Source organism: Papilio polytes, unplaced genomic scaffold (genome assembly GCF_000836215.1).
Source record: "Papilio polytes unplaced genomic scaffold, Ppol_1.0 DF823399.1, whole genome shotgun sequence".
Lineage (NCBI taxonomy): Eukaryota > Metazoa > Arthropoda > Insecta > Lepidoptera > Papilionidae > Papilio > Papilio polytes.
The window spans coordinates 123,063-141,365 of NW_013525805.1; the positions used below are offsets into that span (position 1 = coordinate 123,063).

General features: G+C 32.7%; 4 protein-coding genes across 4 annotated transcripts in view; 3 read left to right on the forward strand and 1 right to left on the reverse strand.

Annotated features, from left to right (window-relative positions):
• The window catches only part of LOC106104921 (alpha-tocopherol transfer protein), a 10,953-nt gene extending 5,319 nt beyond the window's left edge, over positions 1-5,634 (forward strand). The window contains exons 2-7 of the mRNA XM_013285120.1: positions 2,567-2,664; positions 2,947-3,106; positions 3,521-3,770; positions 4,395-4,505; positions 4,776-4,912; positions 5,430-5,634. Of these exons, the coding sequence (XP_013140574.1) occupies positions 2,574-2,664; positions 2,947-3,106; positions 3,521-3,770; positions 4,395-4,505; positions 4,776-4,912; positions 5,430-5,535 (855 nt within the window). The 5' untranslated portion in view covers positions 2,567-2,573 and the 3' untranslated portion in view covers positions 5,536-5,634. The remainder of the gene's footprint in view (positions 1-2,566; positions 2,665-2,946; positions 3,107-3,520; positions 3,771-4,394; positions 4,506-4,775; positions 4,913-5,429) is intronic.
• Positions 5,635-5,808: 174 nt separating this feature from the next.
• Positions 5,809-7,182, reverse strand: LOC106104898 (mitochondrial inner membrane protein OXA1L). Its single transcript, XM_013285096.1, has one exon. The coding sequence runs from the start codon at positions 7,059-7,061 to the stop codon at positions 5,874-5,876; it is 1,188 nt and encodes a 395-aa protein (XP_013140550.1). The 5' UTR covers positions 7,062-7,182; the 3' UTR covers positions 5,809-5,873.
• Positions 7,183-7,457: 275 nt separating this feature from the next.
• LOC106104897 (U3 small nucleolar RNA-associated protein 15 homolog) lies at positions 7,458-9,406 on the forward strand. Its single transcript, XM_013285095.1, has 4 exons — positions 7,458-7,688; positions 7,761-7,859; positions 7,940-8,122; positions 8,196-9,406. Exons 1-4 carry the CDS (start codon positions 7,587-7,589, stop codon positions 9,384-9,386), a joined length of 1,575 nt encoding a protein of 524 aa, XP_013140549.1. The 5' UTR covers positions 7,458-7,586; the 3' UTR covers positions 9,387-9,406.
• A 1,955-nt stretch (positions 9,407-11,361) lies between these two features.
• LOC106104913 (arrestin domain-containing protein 3) lies at positions 11,362-15,924 on the forward strand. Its single transcript, XM_013285112.1, has 8 exons — positions 11,362-11,790; positions 11,894-12,049; positions 12,450-12,661; positions 13,148-13,330; positions 13,854-14,042; positions 14,328-14,498; positions 14,975-15,065; positions 15,404-15,924. The coding sequence occupies exons 1-8, from the start codon at positions 11,676-11,678 to the stop codon at positions 15,550-15,552; spliced, it is 1,266 nt and encodes a 421-aa protein (XP_013140566.1). The 5' UTR covers positions 11,362-11,675; the 3' UTR covers positions 15,553-15,924.
• Positions 15,925-18,303: the final 2,379 nt, after the last annotated feature.

Here is an 18,303-nt window from a genome sequence, read left to right on the forward strand (position 1 = left end):
TACTGTTTTTTTGAGAATATTTTGTTTTGTTTTTAGTGCATTTTGTTTTGTTTTAGTGTATTTTGTTTGGAAGTCGGTTTTGTTTTTTTATGAAATTATAACAACAATAAAATGCTATCAAAAATAAGTACTTTGATTATGGTGGTACACCGCACACTATGTAAAGAACAATGGAAACTCTCATATCATTGACTAGCTAGACTGAATCTGCACGGGAACAGTGCAGCTTCAATCCGCATGAAATTATGAAGATTTTACTTTATTGTTTACATTTGTCAAATTATCAATAGCAAATGGCAAAATGACATGACCAAACCTTAGCAATCTTGCTTCCTTGATGTTGGCAGCAACTTATGGTCTCTTTCCTACATTAGGATTTTATACAAAATATTTACCCCCTAAAGTTAATGGCGTGAAAACATATAGCCTCAAGCCTGACGTAAGTGTAGGGCTTTTTATTAAAAAAAGAATTATTAAAAAAATATGCTATAATTGCTGAGATCTTAGGCAACAAAGACTTGTGTGTTTACGCTTTATTATAATTGTATAGATAGTATAGATTATGATAAGAATTATTAATGTCATGTGAGAGAATCTATGGCATATAAAATTTACGTTAAATTAAGGTATATAAATTAAGCTTCAATTAGTTCTAATGCCTTTTGAACCAACAAACAGCTTAAAGATTACCGATGTAATTTGACAGAGATGTAGAACATAGTTGAAAGTACAAACCTATAGGATTTTTTAATTCCACGCGAAAGAAGTCGCGGGTAAATGCTAATTTTCATAAAAAGCTTGCTTATTTTAACCAATCTGACTCAAATGTAACGCTAAGTAATAATGTTAGATATTTTAGGGAACAAAAATGTTTCAATCTTATATAGAACAAGTTTGACGCTATCAAACTGGTATTTCAAATATAGTTTTAGAAGTAATCAAAAACAGGTTTTTAAAGCAAGTTTGGTAGAAAGTTCTTAGACACTTTTTGTAACGAACCGACAAATCAGATTCTTCAGAACCGACAATCAGATGTATTGTTTTAATCTTATTATCTCACTATCATACTTCATACTTACTAATAAAATAAATGCAAAAGTTTAGATTTAAATAGATGTTTGTTAGAGTTTGTAGCCTAAACGGATGAACGGATCTCGATGATATTTGGCACAGATGTAGAGGATAGTCTAGAAGGACACATAGGCTACTTTCTTTTTTAATCCACGGGGACGGAGTCGCAGGCGTAAGCTAGTGACATTAATAATAATGAATTTATGATTTAGTTATCAGAAGGGTAAAGTTTAATATCCTTTTATGGAAAAACAAGTGACTAAACTAACTTTTTAATTGAGCAATGAACATAAAAATATAGGTTTGACTAGACTAGACTAGCATAACACTCTAAAGCGCTGCGGACTGGGATATAGGTAACTATATTATAGTATACAGTACAGCCTACTGCAGAGATACTATTCGGTCATAGTGCGGCACGTGGCGGATAAAGATCGTTTTGGTGAGCCTACCTCGAAATATATTTTGATTTATGTAGAACAATATTGAACTTAGGATATAAACGTAACAGTTGTGTTATAGATAATATAGCTTAAAGTTCCTTTTTATCTTTTTATTGTTATTCTTTTTTTTCTCAAAGAGATTGAAAGTAATAGTATATGTTAGATAGTTTTTCGATATTCAACAATGAAAATTCACAGATAATTGAAGTCGAGACAAAACTAATAGAATACTTTTTTATTTATTGATACATCTATTAAAATATATATTCATTTAATGATTTTTTTAAAATACGATCGTCGTAAAAATGGTCATATTGATTGCCCTTTCTCCACCCCTAGGGTAAGCTAGACGTAGTTAAGCCCCTAGAGAGTCAATATGGACATTTGTGGCTAACGGTCAAGTTTCCAAAAAAAATTGATTTTTTCATAAGTATTATTTTTGAAACGAAATCTGACATCGGATTAAATAATTGTAAATGAGCTTTGCCGTTTTTATTTCGTTTATAATAACATGTCTCGGGGGTTTTAAATTTTTTTGTATGAGAAAATGTATCATTAAAATTTTAATAATTATTACTACCTTGTAACCTTCCCAACTTGTTCACCTTGAATTATACTTAAATATTTAAGTGCTGGGTGAACAAGTTTTCTAAATTTGAAACTTAACGTTAACATTTCATAACTTTATGCATTCACTGAGCCTGATATTATATTTTGAAACATAAATACACTTTTAATGTACGTAATCGTTAGTTCCTCTTATTTTCTTAAACAATATAAAAATGAAAACAATATGTTACAATTTGTATTAAGTAGGTATAATAATTTATAACAATATCTTGTTAGACATTTGACCCTAAAATAATTGAAATAATTGGACTTGATAATGTGTACTCTAATAACTAGTATGTAACCGGTTTTACAGATCTTTAGACTGTTTTATTATTGAATTATTGGGAAGAATATGCATCAGAAAAAATATATCAATAAATAAATAAAGTAAAATAAAAAGCTTTCATTGATTTTATATTATTAGATTGTTCTTTCACAGAAAAAAAAATGGCGGACACAAAGACAGAGGAACCATCGAAAGTAATAGAACATATGAGAAATTGGGTGAACAGCCAACCACATTTGCCTAAAGATATAGGTTTGTATCATTTTATTAAGTACATTTATAGAATCAAAATAATGTTAAAAAACTTCCGTAACAATATATACGCTGGACTCAAAAAATAACCTTGCAATTTTCTTTTGCTTTTTTACCTAAATATATTACACTAGATTTTTGTCGCGATTTCCTCTGCGTGGAATAAAAAAATAATAAAATCGGCCTAGTAGTTTTTGAGTTACTCCATAAATACAAAAATTCAAATTTTTCTTCTTCATAATATTATAGTATAGATAAAATAAAAATAATGTGTAATTATAGAAGATTGGCTCCTACTCCGATTCGCACACAGCTGTTACTATGACCTGGAGAAGGCCAAGGTTGCCGCGGATTTGTTCTTCACGTTAAGAGCTGAGAGTAACAATTTGCTCAAAGACAGAGACCCTCAATCGACGCACATGCAGAAAATATTAAGCATAATGTAAGTTTTTAAGTTGATCTTTAGGTTCAGTGCAATCCTCATTCGGGAAAGTTTTTTTTTTAAATCTCATGTTATAGATGATAATGTTTGAAGTGTTGTAAACATTTTGAACTCAGAAAAACAACAGATTGCATTACTTTACGCTGAAAAACAAATTGTTCTGTTATTTGTACGAATAAGTAAGAGCGGGCGCACACTTTTGACTGAACTGTCGCACAACAGTTGTGTGATTGTCGATTGTTAAGCAGCAAATTCAACTGTTTAGTTGCATAACTAAAATTGAGTAGTGTGCGCACCTCCATATAAGCTTTTAGGAATCAAAGCGAGACTTACCAGTTGTGCGGTAATTTAGATTCAGGTGTACGCACGCTCAACTTCAAGTATAAAACAGAATAAATTCATTTTCCTTTGCAGAAACATCGCTCAGTTAAAGTTGCCCGGCATGAAAAATATTTGGATTTATCAAATAAACGATCCAGGGCTAGACGTGTATGAATATATACTTGATGTCAAACTTTTCTTCACATCAACGGACGCTTGGCTACTTGACAACGACGATTTAGAGGATTCCGACACTGTTATAATTGACGTCAAGGATATATCTTTGAAGTTTTTGACGAAATTCAACGTATCAATTGCGAGGAAATTATCAAAGTATCAAGAGGTTGGCATCCTTTACCTTTACTCATTTTTGGACAACCTAAAATTACTTAGGAGCTTCCACAGCCGATTCACCTGTACAGAAATGTATTGCTATCTCTGTTCTTTCAAAGCGAATTAAAAAGATGACGATATATTTTTGAAAAAATATTTCGGCAGCGGAAACCCATAATAATAGTCTTTCTATGGAACCTGTACGTTTAATATGAGTGGATAGCATTTTTGCGAGGCTCATCTTATCTTTTACGTAGTAGTAATCGATAATCTAAAGGCCAGATACGTTCCTTCCTTGCGAAATATACACCAAATACAAACTAATGTACCATCCTCACCATGTTGATGGCTGGCATTCCACAACCGTTCGGTTTTCGCGGAAGTTTCTGCCCCGCACAGCCGCGTTGTGGAACGGTCTGTCCTCGGCGGTATTTCCAAACCAATACGACTTAGGGTCCTTCAAGAAGCGAGCCTATCATTTCCTCAAAGGCCGGCAACGCATCTGTAGTTCCTCTGGTGTTGCGGATGTCCATGGGCGTCGTTGACCACCTTTGTGTTCCCGCCGCTCGTTTGCCCTCTTCTCCTATAAAAATAATAAAAATAATGTATGTACATTAAATAAAATTAATTTCAGGAAGCAATACCTATACGCTTGAAACAAGTGCACATTGTCAATGCGCCGCCGTTTATTGATAAAATCTACGGCCTCATGAAGCCATTCCTAAAAAAGGAATTAACTGAAATGGTAACATATTAAATTACTTTTATTTAAAGTAATTTCATCACAGTTTTTATATTTTTAAACAGCCAACCGGAATATGATTAAAAATTACGAATTAGTGTGACTTAATTTCGCAATCACGTATTCAGAATTGTTTAGTGCTAATTCCAAATGATAGTTTTATTTAGTAAAATCATGCTAAAACATTCTTGTATTTAATTAATACGCTGGATTCTTTTATATATGAGACTTATTATTCTTTTATTATTACGAATTTGTATGTATTGTGTTCAGATTCATTTTCACCCGCCAAACTCGGAGAGTCTGTACAAACATGTGACCAGAGACGAGTTGCCAGCCGACTATGGCGGAACATTCCCGAAAATGGAGGATCTCAATAAATCTGTTGTCCAACTCATGATGAAACACAGGTAAAATACTAAAAAAAATTACTTTGCTTATGCAGCAACTTAAACGTGTGTTTTTGAAGTATGGTTAATTCATCAACTTTTGCATGTCGGAGGACAAATTTTAGTCCTCTCCCCCATTTCGTGCAAGGAAAATGTGGAAAGCTAAGGTGAATTTTGCAGGGGTTGGGACGCATAGATATTGAAACATCCTCTTGTGCGTCCCCGCCTCTGTTGGTTAAAGGTAACGTCTCTGCAAACGCAGTTGTCTATGGGCGGTTGTCGCTTAGCAATTTTGTCGAATTCCGGTTGCTCGTTTGTCAACTTATACCACAAAAAATACCAAATTTCAAAATCAAACAGTTTTAGAAACGGGACGAATACATTTAACCCATTCACCGGGCAAAATAAAAAATCAAGTCTTTAAACCCAGGTGGTTTTTATTGACATTTCTATGCTTTTAGTGTTGCCACCACCTTATTTCTTACTCCATGCAGATAAATCGTTTTCATTTTGTTTAAGTAAGTATTGTCTGTTTCAGGGAGCGTTTAAACGAAAATCTTTGGGTAGCAACTGACAAAAAATCGAAAAACAAAGACAAAGTTCAGATAGAAACTGCCTCATTCCGATCCCTTGCCATAGATTAAGTTTTTTATAATAGATTTAAGAAATTATGTGACAAATGGGTATCTTGTGATCAATTTATTTAATGTTGAAATTTTTAAAATATATTTATTAAGTTGGTATTTTTATTTTCCTATTTCTATCCTATATGTCAATCTGTAACAAATTATATAATAGCTTTTATAATTAGATACAGAAATGTTCATAAACAAAGCCATTTTTTTCATCAACTTTATAATCAGACATGGCAGAAAATTAGTAAGGTCATTGTCAAACAGAAAATTTAATTAAAAAAATAAAAGTCTACTATTACATTTATTTCTACATACAATGACAAACTTAATTAAATACATAATAGGGTCTATTTAGATTTTGCTTGTACATTTGATAACTTTGTCGGGTCATATTTATATGTCTTCTGTAAAGGTCCCTTCCCTGCTTTAGTAAATATCATTTCATCAATTCTCTGCCGGTCCGCAAGATCTCTTGATATTTTCATATTTGTCCAGGAATCCTTTGCACCTTCTATGAATCCTTTCTTCTTGATTGGCAAATTGTCCGGTGTGTGTTTTATTAGTCTGGGAATTTTGAAATAATCTCTCACCGCTGGTACTTTTAAGAATCCAACTTGAATTAATGAAATGAAGTTAGTTGAGCACCAGTATACAAGAATAGCTCCAGGAAAGTTGATTGTAAAAGGTAGCATAATGATTGGTATTGCACGAAGGACATATCTCATGACCTGCATGTTTTGTGCATCAAGACGTCCACCATCTACACCAAGTTCAATTGTTGCTGCCAAAGTAGCACTTGTTATCAATGGCAGCAAGAAAAACTGATCAGGTACTGTTAAATCTGTGAACCACCACAATCCACCGTGCATCATGCTTTCAACAGGACAATTTGCCATGCCTCTTAAACCAACAAAGAATGATATAAATAGAGGTGCTTGCGCCAACGGCACAAGGATATTCTTCAGTGGATTAAGTCCTTTTTCTTTCATAAATGACATCATTTCTTGTGCATACTGTGCAGCTTCTAACTGATTACCAGTTTGTCTTGCTTGTGTCATTTTAACTTGGAGTAGCTGTATTTCAGGCAAATTGTTATTCATAACCGCAGCATTCCGTTGTGACATTATAACGAGAGGGAACATAACTGCTCTTACAACTATTGTACCAATGAGAATTGCACCCCACCATGGTACATCTAATGTTATGTGGAGATATTCGAAACAATTCTGTACGATACCTACTGGTCCCCAACCACCTAGACCTAAGCTGGCAAATGACGGTTCACCGTTTGCGGCTAAAGTTTGCACTGCTTCAGTTATTTCACCAATAGATGAGGCATCTGGCACAGGAGGTGGTTCGGGTATGTTATCGATTAAGGGTACTGTTTTTCCTGCATCACTACCACTAGATGCAAACCTCACAGAACCAGCTGATGAGTAGCAGTATAAAATTTTGGCTCGTTTAACCTCAAATTTTTCATAACGCAAATATAAAATGCCACTACGTCTTGCATGACGGTTAAGCAACTTAAACATTTCGTATTTCGAAAATTCAATTAAAGTCGTTAGATTTGTTTAATAATATTAGTATAATGTATTAAAGGCAAAATTATTTCACAAGACTTGAAAAAACATTGCCGAATTGTTGACAGATTCACTGACAATTTGTCAGTGACAAATGACAGTGACAGTGACAACAGTGGACAGCAGTACCAGAAAACAAACTCAGGCTTCCATCATTCGCCCACTTGTGTTTCATTTTCAATTCTCAGAAATCCTTTATTGCATTTAATTGGAATTTTTTTTAACTTAATCTTTTAAGTTTTTGCCATTTAATTAACTCACCATTTATTGTATTCAAATTACAATAATTTTTTTAAATGAAACTTCTGTGAAAACTGCGTCAATATAAGTTTGACAAATAACAAAATGTCATTGTCATTTACACGTGAATAACAAAACCAACGTGCATGTTTAGATATCGAGTATATTAAAATATTTCTTATCGCGTAATGTTACTTTTTTATGTTTAATTCTTATACTACCTAAAATAGAACAAACATGGCTCATGTTTCATATCCATTTAAGAAAACCAATAAATCTGTATATAAAAAGCCGGCGTCTGTACTTACTGAAGATAATTTATACTGGAAGAAATTAGGCGTAAGTCTTTTCTTTTCTATTACAGATCTTCATGCTAATTGTAAAAAACCTAACAGTTGATGATTATTTCAGCACCCCGTGTTAGTGAAAGAATTTGGAGCAATAGACTACCTAGATTTCTGTCCTGTAGAACCGTATTATTTTGCTGCGACTTGCTCCGTGAGAATACAGGTAAAACACAATTTCACAAAATTAACATACTTTAACAACAATAAATTGCTACAAATAATAACTAACTTTTTATATTCTAGATTTATGATCCAATCACAAAAACAGTTGCGAAGAATATCTCGAAGTTTTTAGAAGCAGCTTATGGTGGCTCCTTTAGAAATGATGGAAGACTTTTGATAGCAGGAAGTGAGGAAGCAGCTGTAAAGTTATTTGATGTTCAGTCTAAAAATGTTTTAAGAGTATTCACTGGTCATACTGGACCTGTAAGTAACAATATATTTAAACCTTTTTGTAAAGACTTGTTGAATATTGTTGACTTTGAACATTCTTTTCCAGGTCCATAGAACTTTTTTTACAAAAGATCAAACAAAAGTCATCAGTTTTTCAGATGATAAATCTGTATGTCTATGGGATATCGCCACAGAGGAGAAAATTACAAGTTTTTCAGAACATACAGATTATATAAGAGCTGGAGCTCCAAGTCCAGTATCACCTGATTTAATTTTATCAGGTGGCTATGATCATATAGTAAAGCTATATGATTGTAGAACTAATGAAGCTACATTATCTGTGAACCATGGAAGTCCTGTTGAATCAACAATTTTCCTACCATCTGGTGGCCTGTTTGTTAGTGCAGGTGGAACTGAAGTCAAAGTATGGGATATATTCAATGGTGGAAAGCTCCTAGCAAATATTTCACAGCACCACAAAACTGTAACCACTCTAAGACTATCCAGTAATGCTAGTCGGCTGATGTCTGCTTCCCTTGACAGACATGTAAAAATATATGACATATCAACATTCAAAGTGGTTCATAATATTGATTTTCCTAATGCCATTCTTAGCATGGCTATATCAGATAATGATGATGTTTTGGCAGTGGGTATGATTGATGGAGTTATATCAATAAGAAAAAGGGAACAACCTTTTAGGCGTAAGGAAGAAAATAAAGGTTTATACAAATTTGCACCAGATCATATTCAAACTACGGCAACTGTAGATAATGTTGTAGGAAAACAAAAAACAGAGAAAGGACCAGAATTTGAAAAATTCCTTAGAAAAATGGAATTCGATAAAGCTTTATCATCTGTGTTAAAATCTTATGTGGCAAGTAAATTTCCAGAAAAAACCATAGCACTTTTACAAGAATTGCTTCGTAGAAAAGTATTGAATGTTGCAATAGATGGTTTATCTGAGAAAGATATTGGAGCATTACTTAGGTTCTTTAAAAAGAACCTAGGTGAAATGAGATTCACAAGAATCATAATTGACTCAGTAAATGTGTTTATTGATGTATTTGAAAATCAAATAAAACTCTTCTCTGAACAAAATTTATGGTTGTACAACTCACTCAAAGAAGAAATAATACAAGAAATTGATGTCTGTAAAAGGGCAAGTGAATTGGAAGGTGCAATAAGTCTTCTTTTGTCAGGAGCTCAAGTTGACTCTACCAGAGATATGATAGAAATTAGCGATATGCTTGCCCCATCATCTAAGGCACAAAAAGAAATAGTTATTGATGTTTAATAAAATATTGAGAACTGAAAGAGATTTTTAATTCTCCTTTCGCTCTTATACTATATCGCTAAAAGTTTACATTAAAAATATATGGTTTAATAGGAACCATTTGTTATATATTAAAATAAAACTTAATAAATCACTATTATGCTTTTATTTTATAAAATTCTTTTGAAACTTCTTACCATTTGTGCCAAATCGATTTTAGCTTATAATTTAAGGAAAATATTAATGTTATCTACAAGTCCATCATAAAACCTGTCGTATTGTATGGATCTGAATGCTGGGCCACCAAAGTTGCGGATGAAAGGAGATTGCATGTGGCTGAGATGCGTATGTTAAGATGGATGTGTGGTGTGACAAGATTGGATAAAGTTAAGAATGTGTACATTAGAGGAAGTTTGAAAGTAGCGCCAGTGGTGGAGAAATTGAGAAGCAAAAGGTTAGCGTGGTATGGACATGTTATGCGACGAAATGATGGGGACATAAACCAGAAAGTGTTGAAATTGAATGTGGATGGCTACAAAGGAAGAGGAAGACCAAAGAAAGTATGGATGGATTGTGTGAAAGAAGATATGCTTAAGAAAGGAGTGAATTCAGATATGACGGCTGATAGAGATGTATGGAAGAGCAGCACATACTGTGCCGACCCTCCATAAGGGATAAGGGCAAGTGGATGATGATTAATGTTAGTATGTTAGATAATCTGTGTAAACTTTGCTAATTATTATCTATGTCATCTGTCATTTTTTTCAGGTGTTGTCACAGAGTACTTTGTAACATACTGAAATAGAGACCAATCTTCGGCCTAAAATTGGGTAACACGAAGAAAAGCGCCATCTGTATTTCATAGTTTACAACTTTCTTTCTTTCTTGTTTTGTTTTTATTTTTTTTTATTGAAATGGGGCAAACGAGCGTTATTTAAAATATTAATATAGGTTATATAAATATCTAAATATCTATGTTATGAAATATAGATATTTAAATATTTATACACCTATATTATATCTGTTATAAATATCTAACCATTATGAAAAGATTTATATATCCACCCAAATAGTGCATAATACCAATTAGGAAGTAAAAACAACGGATACTGTTGGACGGTTACTTTCTGTCGTCCCGAGCTCTGGAGGTGTAGGGCTATTGAAACACTGTCTTCACATAGTTAACAAGTATATTATAAGTATCAACAATCACATTTTATACAATCTCATATTTCATATATCCTACGGTGTTACGCGGTACGTATTGAGATGAGAAATCATACATAAACATCAGTGACATCAGTTGTACAAGTTGTAGTACTTGATGCATACCTTAAAATAATAATCTGTTATTTTAATAAAAAATAATAAGGCTAGTGACTAAAACCGTAATACCATATGGCAATAACATTTAAAATCTGAGACTAATTGCCCAAATAAAATTTTCCCACCTTCTTACTGGTTACATCTTATTTAGTATTATTGCACTCATTAAAAGCATGCTTTAATGTACAAAAAAAGTCTAAGAGAGATTAGTGTAACAATTTACTACTTTTACTTTACTGCTATAAATATGGTTGTAAAAGAACCAAATACATGTTAAAGACAAAACACTACAAACAAATACTTAAGTAGTCCGGCAATGTACAGAGGCACTAGGCCATAGATGTGGACTATAGCTATAAATTCTCATTATACGAGAGGAGACGTCTTACTGCTGGATACAGACAGTGTTATATAAAAGTCTGTAATGTTGTGAAGTAAGTAGACATAGAAACAGACATACCTCCTCTTTCTTTAAAACCAGGACTGCACCTACCTAAATACTGTTGAGTATTTTCAATTAAACGATAATACAGAGTACTTTAACGATAAATAAATGTAATAGACATTTTACTTATTGAACTGACATCGAATTACAAGTGACAATTAAAAAGAAGTAAATCAGAGTTGAAAAAAGGTTTCATACAACAAATACACTAAAAAAAACACTACAAGAAGAGCTACTAAATAGCGGCATCTATCGTATATTAATTGAACTAGTAATTTTTTATTGGTAAAACAGCCATCTATAATGCCGCGTTGGCATATATAACAAATATAATACTACTAAAAACAATATTAGTCTGTTTCTTATTATCAAAATAGATTTAAGGTGCTCCGTTATATTGCAGTATTTTATCTTCGGATTTCCAAGTTAAATGTACTGAGATTGTGCACCCTGGGTGTTGTCAATTTGTGAATCACAAGTTTTCCAGGTTTTCTTTTACAATAATAATTATTTTTCCTTATTGATTTGGCGATACAACTATGGGTCTGAAAGAAGCGGCTATTTATTTAGATAACGAATTGAATACTTATTATGCTGGACAAACAGTAAATGGGAGGATTGAATATGTTTTCGATAGCCCGAAAAAAGTTCGAGGTAAAATAGGCAATCATTTAAAAATTGACCTATGAATCACTGTTTATTAATAGCGATGTTATGTTTGTATTGGTGAATTAGTGTTATGTATGTCTGTTTATAGGTATTCAAGTAAAGTTTAAAGGTGAAGCACATACAGAATGGAATGAAAGTAAAGAGGAATCAGATGACCAGGGTAAATCCCAAACGACGGATACTACGCATACGGGGAATGAAGAGTATTTTCAAATTTCGTACTATCTTCTTGGGAGCAATACAGGTCTGGTTCTTATCGGAGAATAGTATATAGTGAGGTCTGCTGTCGTACCACTTTTTTTGTTTAGTTTTGTACATTATTTAGAGGTTTAGTTAATGTGACCAGACTTATCGTTTTAAATAGAACTGTCCCTTTATATAGATACAAGTTTGTACCACCTAATTGATAATTTCACTCGGAATTATTAAAACCTTTTGATGAGGATAAAGACTTATAAGCTATTGATTTTTTTAAAGATAAAGTAGACTAGAGATGTACATTACAAAGTTATGAAGACTACATATAATTTTTTTTCTATGGAGGCTTTGTTGCAAAGCGACTATAACACTCTATAAGTTTAAAACTAGTAAAACTCAATACTCTAACCAACTACAGATAATAAAATTTAACTTTTTAATTTCAGGTAATGAAATAGAAATACCTGCTGGTAAGCAAGTGTACAACTTTACCTGTGCACTACCACCAGTGCTGCCATCTTCCTTTGAAGGTCAACATGGGTACATTAGATATACAATAAAAGTGATCTTGGATCGTCCGTGGAAATTTGATCAGGAAACTAAAATAGCATTTACTGTTATTAATGCTCTGGACCTTAATCTTAACCCGTCTTATAAGGTAAGTGTTAATAAGGAGTGGTTATTTCTATTAAAACCTAATTAAAGACATCAATATTTCTTTTTTAATCTTAATTTAAGTTCAAATAGCTTTTACTTGTGACTTTGTCTAACGAGAATTAAAAAAAAAATCTAAGTAGCCTGTGTTCTTTCTGATGGTATTATAAATAAAGAAAATATCACTCAAATCCATAAAGATTTTGGACATGCAATACTTTTTAAAAATATCCTTTCATCTATCTATATTTTTGAATTTCCAATATTAAGTAAGATTAGTCTGTACTGCATCTGTCCCAGAATTGTTCTTTACACATTATATATGATATTCATATCTATTTTACTAATAATTCTAGAATCTATTACAATTTTAATGTTTGTTTCATATGTTTTGGTATATTGTTTTGAAGAATTAGAGATGTGATTTGTGTGAATGTTGCTGCGGTTAAAAGCTATTGTCATTTTCTAACGTTGATGTTGTTTATTTCAGGGACCAATTCATATGCAGATGGAAAAAACGTTTTGTTGTTTTTGTTGTACATCCCTACCACTGTCGGTAGATGTGAGGGCACCAGTCTCCGGATACTGTCCTGGACAAGTGATACCAATACAAATTGATGTTGAAAACAAGAGTAATGTAGAACTGAGTCTTGTTAAATTATTTCTGAGGAAGGTATGTGTATTAGGGAGTAAAATAAGTTGTTTCACTCATTAATAATCTTTTTATTGTAATTAAAAAACCCACATATAGCACTTTTATGTATTCTTTTATACAGAATTAAAACTTAAGCATAAAAAAGCTAAAACAATCATTCATAAGGCATGTACACATTCAAACCATGCCCCTACACACAAAAACCATGTATATTTTTTCTATCAACTTTATAAGTACAACAATCTAGTTGTAATCTTTTTTTTCAAAGGAAGAGGAAGACCAAAGAAAGTATGGATGGATTGTGTGAAAGAAGATATGCTTAAGGGAGTGGATTCAGATATGACGGCTGATAGAGATGTATGGAAGAGCAGCACATACTGTGCCGACCCTCCATAAGGGATAAGGGCAAGTGGATGATGATTAACTGGTGGGGAAGGGATTGGCTCCTTCAACATGGGAACCTAGATCAGGACTCCAAGGCTCCCATGTAATATAATGTAATTAGTGAGAAACAATAAAGCATTTATATGTTATTTTTTAGGTTGTCACATACAGAGCGACATCTCCATCTACCGCAACAAAGAAGACCAAGGAGGTGATCCTGACTATCCAGCAGGGGCCGGTGGCGGCTGGGGCCACGGGCCACTGGAGCCTCACCATGGAGGTGCCTCCGCTGCCGCCCTCCAACCTCGTCAATTGCAGCATCATTGATTTAGATTATGATTTAAAGGTACTGAGGTTTTATGATCGTTTATTTTTAAACTGTTCTTTTAAATAAAGAGGATGAGAATAGACTGAGAAATTGGGTACATAAAGGAATTGAAATTAGATAAAATAATAATTAGACTTTAAATTAAATTATTTTCTTGTTTTTTATTTTTTATTATATTGTTTACAACAAACCATTTTTTGTAATATTAATCTTTTAGCTTTATTTATAGTAATTATATGTTATTTTAATGTTTTTACATAAATTTAATTTAAATATGAAAACAATTATTAACCATGGTTTCAGGCTGAATGTGAAGTACCGTTTATGCATTTTAACATGAAGGACAAGAAGTACATTACGATTGGGACTGTCCCACTGGTGGGCCTCAATGGGCAGAGCGCGCCCTCCGCACCCTTGCCCGAGGGCGCCCAGGGCCAGTCCGCAGTGCTACCTGTTAGTCCTGGACAACCTAATGTTAGTATTAGATACATGTTGCGTCTTAATTATAAAATACTAACGTTTGCCCGTGAAACTGTCCGTGGAATCACACAAATTAGTGAGTAGGGAAATATACCTGATGATTACATCAAATAAAAATCGTTGATTATCTGTCCCTGCCTGTTGTAAAGTGTGGATTTTTGTCACAACATTTAGTACCTGTCCCACCACTGGCTGATAGAGACTCAGATAGCTTAAAAATGACGTTACTGTCAGATAAGGGAACAAAAACCGATATTTCCATCAAATGTTACATATTGGATTGTTATCAGTTTATGAATTCTGACGTCATTTTTAAGCTATCTGAGTCTCTATCAGCCAGTGGTGGGACAGATCCTTAATGTTTTGAGAAGTTCATATTATTGTCTTTTAAAGGCATGTACTAGCAATAAAGCCGACTGTATATAGTAGAGGCTTAAGATTTGAGTGTAATGTTTTTTTTCGTATTGTAGATGCCGATGGGTCCCGGCGGCTCTGCGCCCGGGGGCTGGGTGATGCCGGTGCCCGGACAACCGCCTTACCAAAACTTATATCCTACTTTGAGTAAGTTTTATAATTATTTTTACCTCTTTAATTTTAAATTTACTTAACTAACAATTTGACAGTTGGGATTTTCAAGTTATTTTAAATTTTTTTTTACATTGAATAGCAAAATGATTTATAGACATATGTGAAAAAATGTTGTCATAATCAAGACTAAGTAATAAAATTGAATCTTGATACAAAGGTTTTTACCATTCCGGTCTTTTGTCCAAAGAAAGTATGGATGGATTGTATAACATGACTTATAGAAAAGTTTGAAGATTCTCCGTAACAAGGGCAGGTTGATAATTTTATGTCGTTTTTCACATTGCATTATTCATTTATATTAAAACTTTCAGCTCAACCAGTATACAAGGAATCTCCGTACGCTGCTCGCACCATACAGGACAGGGGTGATAGTAATCACGTGACTATAGCCGGGCCTGTCAACTTCGCCCCCTACTACCCCACGTACGCTGCAGTACAACCCCCTCCATTACCACAATAAAGTGTACACTGAGTTGGCACGTCAGGTTAAAGAGTACTCTTGATCACGATGTGCCAATTGAAAAGTATGCTCGTGGGAATTAACGCTATTCTGGCTGCTCCTAATGGTAACGATTTTTGATAGCTTTTTACAGTAATGGTGCTTGGTGCTGACATAAAAATTGGCTTTAACTGAATGTGTTGTCAAAATGTTTTTAAAATATTTTTTTATATATTTGTATTTGAATGTATACAAAAACTTTAAACAGTTACCAAAGTAAATGAACCATAAATTCTATGCAAATTCCCGAAAACTATCAACTTTTTCATAATTTTCATTATCATTCATCAAACAAAGTACATTGATATTTAATTATGAGCTCAAATATTATTTTTAAAGCTATTTCTTTTGGATAATTTTATTTAGGGTATGTCCCACAATTTTTGTAAATCGTCAGATAACAATCCAACGTATAAAATACTGTTCGCGACTTCGCCCTAGTGTACTTAAAACATAATAAAAATGTAACCTATGTTACTTGCAGATAACCTTTATAACGGTGAAAGAATTTTTGAAATCGGCCTAGTAGTTTTTGAGTTATTTCAATACATACTAAAATACAACTATTTCCCCTTTATAATATTAGTACAGATGTGATGGAAGTATCGGATTTTCGTACTCTATCTGACAGTGACGTCACTTTTAAGCTATCACAGCCTCTATCAGCCAGTGGTGGGACAGGCCCTAACTCTTTAAAAAGATCTATACTTTTAGTGTTATGTTAAATATATGTGCTGTTACAGATACAAATATATTTGGCTGTTATATAATTAGTGCCAAAGTTTAGATTCAACAATAATCTTTATGTATTCATTTTTTGTGTATTGTTACATTTCCTGAATTAAACGCATATTAGATACAACAGATATTACAGATTTAAAAACGTAATAAAAACGGTTATGTAAGAGCAGGCGTATACCTTTGACTAAACTATGACACAACTGTTGTGCGATTGTAGATTGTTTCGCAGCCTCAACTATTTAGTTGCACAACTAAAAATCGAGTAGTGTGCGCACCTCCATATAAGCTCGTAGAAATCAAAGCGAGACTAAACAGTTTTGTGATACTTAAGTCACGCTCTTAGGAATACAAACATTTATTAACAATTACAGTCTGAATTTGACTGTTTATTTGATGTTTTGTTCATTTTTCTTGTAAAGTATTATTCATGGAAGAATAATATGCAAATAATAGCAAGTTGTGTCCGTCCTTGTTTTTACCACATTGACTTTGTATGTTATTGCATTAAAAAAACAAGTGGAAAGCTAAATGAAACTTTAACAAAGAAAAAGGAAACTTTTTAAGTGTGAAATATAAAGTTACTAAGCTTTGGTTTGCAAAATAGATTTAAGATCTATTTGCTTGTTATTGTGATAGTAAATATCTTTACTCGCTTTTGTTCCAAAAAATATTGGTTATAAATCTTTGCCTAGTGCATTGGTATTAACGTTTTAGTATTATTAATTTTAGAATTAAAATTATATTTTTGGTTGTTAAATTGACGTTATAGATTTTTTCCTTTTTCTTTGTTTTGAATGTCAATTTTTTATGTAAATGGTTTTAAACCTTCTCAAAGTACATTTTAATGTACAAAATATATGTTGCAAAGTTATGTGAATAAGATTTATATATGTACCAAAATAAGTTAGAACTTTTATATACTGGCAAGTTATTGGATTTGTTAATTTTTTACTAACAAATAGTGTTAGATTTTTTATTATTATCTAAGGAATCTCGTATACAAATATTTTATTTACCTTCGCAAAGTCGAATATTTATATAAGTTGCTTATTCGCATTTATAATCAATTTTTTTATTTCGTTTTTTAATGTTAACATTTTATTAACCAAAATATATGAAATTATTTAAAAATGTATTTTTAATGCAATTCCTAATATTACATAGAATGCTATTTCTGTAATAGACACTCAGAGTATGTTATATGTAGTATTGAAGTATTGATTTTCTAGTTTGCGTAAAAATTGTTGTTTTCTGTCACATATGCAATGTCTTAAGGTAGAAGTATGGAAGAGGGCGCCGGTTCAGTGGTTTTATTTAGGCTGATTGATTACACACGTAAATTACTATTAACATTTATTTATTAAAAATAAGACCAAATTGACTTTTCCAAAATATATCCCATATATTCATAATTACTATATTTTTTGTGTATAAATATTTTTCAATATTCATGCAATTCGAAGACTAACGAAGACATTAAATTCATTTTGTTGTCAACTTTAATTGATTTTTTGTGTTTTCACTAGACAAGTTTATTCTTATTTCTGTTAAGTCATTTATGTATATACGAATCTTTGTATTGACATACAATTTCATATTAAAGTGAAATGGGTATATTTGTATATTTGAATAAAATATATATCGATTGGCGAAACTATTTCATTTTAATGTGAAAATAAGACAGTACATTGCTAAAGAATGAATGGATTACAAACTGCCGTTCCCTTAGTTTTATTCGTACAGTTCCACATGGAACATTTAGAAGATGACGTTTGAGAAACACCGAGACTTCGACGTGATGATCTACGAACATACACTTACTCCGTGGCGAGCTGACGGCACGAACAATTTCACAGAATCGACATTTGCTAATTTGAACCGATAAACAATTTCCAAGACAACGTCGGCCGAACTTATCTCTATCCCTGTATCAGAGCCGTAGGGTGTCGTGTGTCGCGTCGTGCGGGGCGC

What these genes read in the sequence shown, in the direction of transcription:
- LOC106104898 (XM_013285096.1), bottom strand. Translation starts at nt 7,061, where the DNA reads ATGTTTAAGTTGCTTAACCGTCATGCAAGACGTAGTGGCATTTTATAT.
- LOC106104897 (XM_013285095.1), top strand. Translation starts at nt 7,587, where the DNA reads ATGGCTCATGTTTCATATCCATTTAAGAAAACCAATAAATCTGTATAT. An exon ending in TATACTGGAAGAAATTAGGC is followed by an intron (nt 7,689 to 7,760) that starts GTAAGTCTTTTC and finishes TGATTATTTCAG; the next exon opens with CACCCCGTGTTAGTGAAAGA. An exon ending in TCACTGGTCATACTGGACCT is followed by an intron (nt 8,123 to 8,195) that starts GTAAGTAACAAT and finishes ATTCTTTTCCAG; the next exon opens with GTCCATAGAACTTTTTTTAC.
- LOC106104913 (XM_013285112.1), top strand. Translation starts at nt 11,676, where the DNA reads ATGGGTCTGAAAGAAGCGGCTATTTATTTAGATAACGAATTGAATACT. An exon ending in TAGCCCGAAAAAAGTTCGAG is followed by an intron (nt 11,791 to 11,893) that starts GTAAAATAGGCA and finishes GTCTGTTTATAG; the next exon opens with GTATTCAAGTAAAGTTTAAA. An exon ending in AAACTTATATCCTACTTTGA is followed by an intron (nt 15,066 to 15,403) that starts GTAAGTTTTATA and finishes TAAAACTTTCAG; the next exon opens with CTCAACCAGTATACAAGGAA.